The sequence below is a fragment of the Cydia pomonella genome, chromosome 13, assembly GCF_033807575.1.
Source record: "Cydia pomonella isolate Wapato2018A chromosome 13, ilCydPomo1, whole genome shotgun sequence".
In the NCBI taxonomy this organism is placed as follows: Eukaryota; Metazoa; Arthropoda; class Insecta; order Lepidoptera; family Tortricidae; genus Cydia; species Cydia pomonella.
The window spans coordinates 3,630,054-3,638,701 of NC_084715.1; the positions used below are offsets into that span (position 1 = coordinate 3,630,054).

Consider the following 8,648-nt stretch of genomic DNA (forward strand, 5'->3'; position numbering starts at 1 on the left):
TCATGTCCGAGGGAGCACAGATGTACAATAACTTACCTAGTGAAGTGAAAAATTGTAAGTCATTAAAAATGTTTAAAACCAAGTTGAAGAAATATATCAGTGATAATGTATATTAAGTATCATCGACTAGCTGGATGTGATTCTAAACCACGTATGAAATTGTTTATAGTTTAAGCTCATTGTAAGTGAACTTTTGTTCTTTATGAGTAATAAAAAATCTTTAAACCCAAAACCCAAATATACATAATAAATATTAAATATAGGACATAAACACACAAATTGAGTAAGCAATAAGGCTTGTGTTGAGGATACTTGGACAACTATTTATAAATACTTAAACATAGAAAACACCCATGACTCAGAAACAAATAGGCATGCTCATCACACGAATAAATGCCATTACCAGGATTTGAACCCGGGACCATCGGCTTCACAGGCAGGGCCACTACCGACTAGGCCAGACCGGTCGTCAAGCAATACTTGTTTAAAGTTTTGCTTGTCAAATCTATCAGCAAAAGGCACCACAAGCTATTAGGTATATGGCAAAATTACATTGCTATGGTATACAGGGTAAGAAAGGATATAGGATTGAAAATTAGATAAGATTGTTTTCATCACACTTGCTCGAAATGTCTCTTATTACATGCATATGTATTGAAGGACAAAAGCCTATATTGTTCCCGCGGGAGTTATGGATTGCGAAAAAAAAATTTTTTTATGGCTTTATTAGCCGTTTAATCCCACGAAACCGCCGAAATATCACACCTTTCGCTAAAGCTAGTTATAGTAACACCACTGTATTATGATATTGTAAATATAATAATTATGTTAAAAGTTGTAGAAGTATAAGAGAATTTTGAATAATATTCACAAAGGTTAAAGAAAATAAAATAAAAAATCTGGAATCAGACCAAGCTAAGTTGGCAGCGATTTTAATAGCATAGACTGTGCATGTGTTATTTTAAACGTCAAACTTCTATGAAATAATAACATTTACTTAATAAATTATGGTCTATGCTATCAAAATTGCTGCCAACTTAGCTTGGTCTAATTCTACAAGAAAATTTTGTACGATTTACCATCGATCATTTCTGATTACTTTTGACATCCAAATCACTCCAATTAAACTTAAACGACGCCGTTAATTTGTTCAAATACACTTATTGGACGTCCGTCATTATGTCATTGGGTATTAATCGCAGAGATAAGCCCGGGCTAAGACCGGGTATACGTCAACGTCTCGCCGAATGACTTGACCCATCCGTGCCCTATTTCACGCTCAACTGCGTGGGATTCGATGATTTTTAACCGGATTCAGAAAGGGATTTTCGTCGTATTATTTTACTGAATGTTGGAGTTTAAGAATGCTTTAAAACTTATCGATGCTTAATCTTCTTTATTCTACTTTTTTGACAATTTCGTTTAGGCTATGTGTATGTCTATGGGACCCCGATGCGTTAAAGTGTAAAGCAATACATATATAAAGCCGTTTTTAAACAAGTCTTCGACTTTGAATATGGTATCACGCAGACATTTACACCTTGCCTGTCTTCTCTTCGGTGTTATAAATTGCAAGTCACCCATGTATCTTCACTCGAAAATTAATATTTCTTCTTTTCACACTCGACACGGCACAAGATCTACTCGACGTTGCCTTTTAGAAGTACATCCTCATAGGACAATTGCCTTTACCGGTTGTTTCCGTTATCTTGCGACCAAATGCTGGAATGATATACCCCCGCCTTTGAGAGAGCTGAAATCCAAAAAATCATTTAAACATAGTTTCAAAAAGATTTTCCTCGAACAACAAACCGCTGATATTCCATACGGCTTTTTGGTCGCAGATTTCAGAATCTAACATGGTGGAGATGGCAGTCACTAGGACTAGGGGGCCTACACACTGTTCACACCCTTGCCGACTTATCTATTATCTCAGCATTATATATTTATATATAAATACACTGTTCACACCCTTGCCGACTTATCTATTATCTCAGCATTATATATTTATATATAAATATATAATGCTGAGATAATAGATAAGTCGGCAAGGGTGTGAACAGTGTATATATATATATATATATATATATATATATATATATATATACATATTTAATAATTAAAACATGTAACATACACATTTTATTTTATTTACATCTGTTGTGACCTGGGTTCCGGCAGAAAACTAGTGCTTTACTCGAAAGAGTGAAGAGTATCACTGAGCTGTGACCCTTTTGTCCTGCTGCAACGCACACAGTATGTAGGTAGGTTTTTATTTTATATTATTGTTTATTAATTATTCCTATTTTGTTGTCTCAATTTTCTTTTGTGCCATTTTTATTTTGTTCCTGTAATCATTTGTGTTCTTTATGATGATTTAAACTTTATATTGTGTGTTTTTGCAGCGGCCAAATAAATAATTTATCTATCTATCTATAAAAGTGACAAAGTGTATATATTTTGTAATAAATAAAATAAAATAAAATAAATGATAGTCAAAAGTCTGAAAATCGCACTTTACTGATGAAACGCTCGTAACAAAATGGAAATACATCATGACGTCACGATGTAATGTCACTATTGCTTAGAAGCCGTTTCGATGTATGGAAAAAAGGAAATTGCGATTTTGTAGGTGAAATATTGCGTTTACGTATATATTTGCCATACATTTTTTTTTATAAAATGGAACCATTCCCTTCCATATAATAAAAATAATACATCGGATAAGGATCGGAAAGAAATATTACATCGGATATGTGTGACAAAAGTGACGCCAACCATGACAGCCAACAATGGCAGGCAATGGTTGGCTCATGGCAGCCGACGTGTTAAAGAAAATATTGCTGAAATCTTCAGTAAGAATACAAATGAAACTAATTGTGAGTAGTCCAGAACCCATAGTGTTAACATATTCAATAGCGTGATGTCACGAACGCGTTTGCGTTAAGTCTCATTTTGTGTGGGTTTTAGAAACAGCGCGCCAAGCGGGACGTATTGGAAACTCAAAATCCCATACAAAAAAAGTGGCGGTGACATAATCGGACAGACAAACGGACATGACGAATCTATAAGGGTTCCGTTTTTTGCCATTTGGCTACGGAACCCTAAAAAGACTTAACGCAAACGCATACGTCACGTCACGCTATCGAATAAATTTTCACTAGATGTTCAGAACGGTAAATTATTATAAGTTTGAAAAGTATCATAATATGGACGAGTGACAGTCATGATAATGATTGACTGATGTGTTGTAATTGTATTTATTATAAAAATACATCAGGTAAAGAAATAGTTTAATAGCTCAGGATTTCCATATGATAAAAAAAACTATACAAATAGTCAAAAATCGTACAATATACCATATTATACGGTTGTCAAAGTATACATAGTATACAATTCAGTCGGGAGCAAAGCTGCAATTAAATAGTGCAGTCTGAATAAAAAAAAAACATTTAAAAAATAAAAAACATATTTATTGACAATAACAATATACATAATGGATATAAATACAGATGGTTACTATAACTAGCTTATATCTAAAATAGGCCCTTGAGGCATTGTACCAAGGATGCTGGCGGCATTTCCTTGTTGTATCGCAATACTGATACGTTGTGCGAGGAAGCCGCCAGCTCTTCGGTCACCAGTTACGTCAACCAGACGTTTCGCGATTTCTCCAAAAAACTTGTGCGCGCTGGGACCCCATGGACCTAGAGTATCAACGCCAAATGGTACAAAATGGTACTTTCTACCGAGGCTAAAAAAATGCTTAAAACTTCAGTAAGAATACAACTGAAAAGAATTATGAACAGTCCAGTACCCCTAGTGTAACTAAATTCGATTTTGAAACTTGACGTACGCGTTTGCGTTTAGTCTCATTTTGTATTGGATTTAGGAAGAGCGCGCCAAGCGGGACGTTTTGGAACCTCAAAATCCTATACAAAATGAGACTTAACGCAAACGCGTTCGTCACGTTATGATGTCGATAAAACTTACACTAGGGGTACTGAACGGTAAATTATACGTTTGTAAAGCAACATATGTGTGCGTATCCGAAACGCTGTTTGCTCGGCTGATGAGTTGTTTGCTCCGCCAACGAGCCCGCAGCGTTCTTTTAGAATCACGAAGGAACTTTCTGATTGTTGACCAATGTAACGTGATAGGGGAATATGGAGATTTATTCTAGAAAGTCTCTTTAAACTTCCAAGAACGCAATTTGATTCGATATTATTTGTAACAACGTAATAAGATCGATGCGGGTAAGTGCGGCTGCCATTCACATTGAGCCTGTTTACACAATGATTAGTGTTTGTTGCGAGATTTGCGAATTCATAAATTTACCACATCATTAATTTTTCATCTATTTTGCGTTTGAAGTATCTTTCTTCTATCAGATGTTATCAGACTCATATTTTTGCTCCTCCCTCATCTACTTCAAAATTTTATAATAGCTCTTTTACCTTCCGGGCTGTTGGATTGTGGAATGCTTTGCCAGTAGAATTAAGATTAGCTAAATCTCTCCCCATTTTCAAAAATTATCTGAAACTATACTTCCTATCTCTGCCTTAAGTTGCCATTTTATATATATGTACCTAATTATAAATATATATTATATTATATTGTATATTTATTAATGTAGTAGTATTGTTTTAATGCTTATATAAGTAGTATGTAGTATGTGTGTTTCTGTTTGTGTTTAATAGTGTCCATATTTAGTTCCTTGCATTACCTGTTGACTTTTGTATGAGTTCTACATTTCCTGCTACCTAAAGATTATCTGAAAGAGATCGCTTTTTAGCGATAAAACCACCTGTTATTACCTGGTTCTATTTTCCTTTAAATTTTAGTTTTACATGTATGTAAAATATATATTTATTGGTGCAATAAAGAATATTTACTTACTTTACTAAACGCAACTAGCGAGTATATCTCATCTTCATCTTCCTCGCGTTGTCCCGGCATTTTGCCACGGCTCTCGGGAGCCTGGGGTCCACTTGGCAACTAATCCCTAGAATTGGCGTAGGCACTAGTTTTTACGGAAGCGACTGCCATCTGACCTTCCAACCCAGAGGGTAAACTAGGCCTCTTATTGGGATTAGTCCGGTTTCCTCACGATGTTTTCCTTCACCGAAAAGCGACTGCTAAATAACAAATGATATTTCGTATATAGGTAAGTTCCGAAAAACTCATTGTTACGAGCCGGGGTTTAAACCCGCGACCGGATTGCAAGTCACACGCTATTACCGCTAGACCACCAGCGCTTCAAGTAATAAATATATGAACTCGCAATCAACTAAGCAATGTGTAAATAGGGCCCAATGTGAAGGCCAGCCACACTTACAATCAAAATTTCCTGCGATATCAAATTGATATCAGATCACGTTAAAGTTTTTGAATAGGTAGGCATCAAGTTGAAAAATATATCGACTGCCTCAAGGTAGTTGCAATTGACACTTCTCGTGTTTTGTTATTTTATTGCGTAGGGAAAATAAACGCATGTATGTGTTCCTAGTATTGGAGTGGAGTTCTGTGTGATGCAAGGATGCCAGTAAGAACCAAGGGCAAAGTGTATAAGACTGCAATAAGACCGGCAATACTATATGGCACGGAAACTTGGGCTGCTAAAAACATACACACACAGAAGCTCACACCGCCGAAATGCGAATGCTAAGATGGTCGAGTGGTGTCACGCTAAAAGACAAAGTTCGCAATGAATATATTCGAGGTAGTCTAAAGGTGGCTCGGATTGCTGATAAACTCGCAGAAACCAGACTCAGGTGGTATGGCCATGTGATGCGTAGGCCAGACGATTATGTCGTGAAGAAGTTCCTTTCCATCGCAACATGCAAAAGGGGAAGTGGTAGACCGCTAGCCACATGGCTAACGACTGTCCAGAGGGACATGAAAATTCTCTCATTAGAATGCAATGACGTATATGACCGCAACAAATGGCGTGGCATGGTTAAGAAAGCCGACCCCGTGTAGCGGGACAAAGGCGAGGACAAAGAAGAAGAAGTAGGTATGTGTTTCTAGTATTTTTGACTAACGTTGTTAAACTATGTATCTACGCAAATAATTATAATATTTTTGAAATATTTATTTCATAATTTTAGGTTTAAGACATTTTTGTTCTCGAAAATGCCTAATAACTACAATTTAAAAAAAGGGGTCATTTAAAATCGAGTAGATAGTGAGATTCCGAAAATGTTCCGTAATTTTTCCAATTGTGGTACGGAGCACAAAGGAAAACGAACTAAGAGACTTAGTGAAATATGCCAGTAAAGAAACAAGTCCTAAGTCGATGTAAGTAGATTTCGTTGAGAGATTACTCCGAGGAACTAGTCAGAATGTAGGGACACTGCCAAGTCCGCTGTCCATACAAATAATAATAAAAAATACAGTGAAACCTGGATAACTGAGACTTCAAGGGACCAGCCAATTTGTCTCACTTAAAGAGGTACTTACCCAGGGTCTCAGTTAGCTAGGTTTAAATAAATTTCTGTCTTATTTACGGAGGGTTCCATTAATAGAGGAGGGTGGTTAGTTAGTGAGTTACTTTATAATAATTATGTTTGAGTTGTAATCTTGAACAATAAAAATAAGGTAAAATAATACTTGTCCTTCAGAACATTGAGTGAACTTTTAATGTAAGTAGATTTCGTTGAGAGATTACTCCGAGGAACTAGTCAGAATGTAGGGACACGGCCAAGTCCGCTGTCCATACAAATAATTATAAAAAATATATAAAAGATATAACAAAAATATTAAGGATCCGTTTAAGGGCATTTTCGGTATCTTGTGATAAGGAAAAAGTAGTAGATTTTTTATGCGAAATAAATCTATGGGGCAGGTCGTCCAAGCCGGCCAATTTTCCATACAAATGCCAAAAATTATTAGCGTCAAAAATATTTTCTTGTACTTTTTCCTAAACAGAATGCGATACCGATTATGCCCTTTACCCTTTTCTAGGCATAGTACGATTTATCGACCACATACGCGCCATTACAATTTCAACTTTAGCATTGCGATTTAAGGTTCAAATTAGATTGCAGTTTCTGGAAATGTGACTTGTCTTCAAATGAATCGTCAAAGCTGGATTAATTGGAAGTACCTGGGCGACCGAGCTTTGCTCGGTTATAACTATTTATTGTAATATGGTGGTGTATAGGTGATAATCTTAACTACATTTTTTTACTAAATTAAACTTGTCTAAAACAATAAAAATTAAAAAGTTATATATTCACTTGAACATATTGGAGGTCGATTGTTGCTTTACGTCCGTAGGAAGCACCCCTAGAAACCCTACACGTGACCTCCGGGTGGTGCTAAAAGAGCAACAAAACTGGCAGCTGCACTGTTCCTTCCGAACCTCGCAGCGCACACTGGAGCTATATAAAGAAAAAAGAAGCGAACTCAGTAATGAATATGAATAACACGAAAGGAAAAAATGCGAAACGAGGCGCTACAAAGGCCCCGTCGACAAGAGATGTCGGACCTTCAGTCCGCATCTGCCAACTTAATATAGAAGGCATAAGCCGATCCAAATCTGACTGCTTATCTAGAATTATTAATAATTTGGACATTGACGTAGTGCTACTACAGGAGACACACGCTGCAAATGAATTACAACTCACTCGCAGAGGCGAGCTTGCTGGATATAATCTGGTAGCAGCCACATACCACGCTCAATACGGTACTGCCACATACGTCCACCACTCAATCTCGCAATCGACCGTTGTCATCTCCAATAGTATAGACCATGAGAACATTGCTGTGACCTCAATCGAGATAGCCCAAACGAAAATATGCAATATTTACAAACCACCTAAAAGCCGTTGGCCTGAGCCCGCACTACCAGAGCTACAACATCCATCAGTGTATATGGGAGACTTCAACAGCCATCATACCTCCTGGGGCTATAAGGATATTGACGAGAACGGCAAAGACATCATGGAGTGGGCGGATAAAACAAATGCATTCCTGGTCCACGACAACAAAACTAAAGGCTCCTTCAAATCTGCTCGATGGAATCGATGCTACAATCCTGATCTGGTGTTTACTTCCAAGGATGAGAACAGCCTTCCTGTACCGGCAAAGAAGTCAATTCTTGATGACTTCCCAAATAGCCATCATCGACCTATCCTTCTAGAAATCGGATTAAAAATTCCTTTAGTTCAATCCTACCCAGGTCCTCGATGGAATTTCCAAAAGGCCGACTGGAACCAATATGCACAAAAACTGGACGAGAGAATCAGATGGATCGAGCCGGTAACAAAAAACTACGATCGTTTTAAAAAACTAATTATTTCGACAGCAAAACAGTGCGTTCCTCGAGGGTATAGGAAAGAGTACGTCCCGTGCTGGAGTAGGGAGACTGAAGAGCTTTGGCAGGAGTTTCAGGAGACGGCCGATAGAAACACAGCCCACCAGCTTATAAGTTCTCTGGATGAAGCTCGTAAGACAAAATGGGAACAGACAGTCGAAAAGATGAATTTCACGCACTCAAGCCGAAGGCATGGCATCTTCTGAGAAGATTGACTACGGGGCAGACGACTAGAAGCGGCAATCCAAAGGTCAGCCCACATGATATTGGAAATCGCATAGTAGGGCTCTCGAAAGCACCGAGTCATAAACTCCACACCCGTGAAATT

The 8,648-nt window shown here is 37.5% G+C and overlaps 1 protein-coding gene across 1 annotated transcript; it reads left to right on the top strand.

Moving 5' to 3' along the window:
• The first annotated feature begins 7,416 nt into the window (after positions 1–7,416).
• LOC133524543 (uncharacterized) lies at positions 7,417–8,434 on the top strand. Its single transcript, XM_061860628.1, has 2 exons — positions 7,417–8,265; positions 8,312–8,434. Exons 1-2 carry the CDS (start codon positions 7,417–7,419, stop codon positions 8,432–8,434), a joined length of 972 nt encoding a protein of 323 aa, XP_061716612.1.
• The last annotated feature ends 214 nt before the right edge of the window (positions 8,435–8,648 follow it).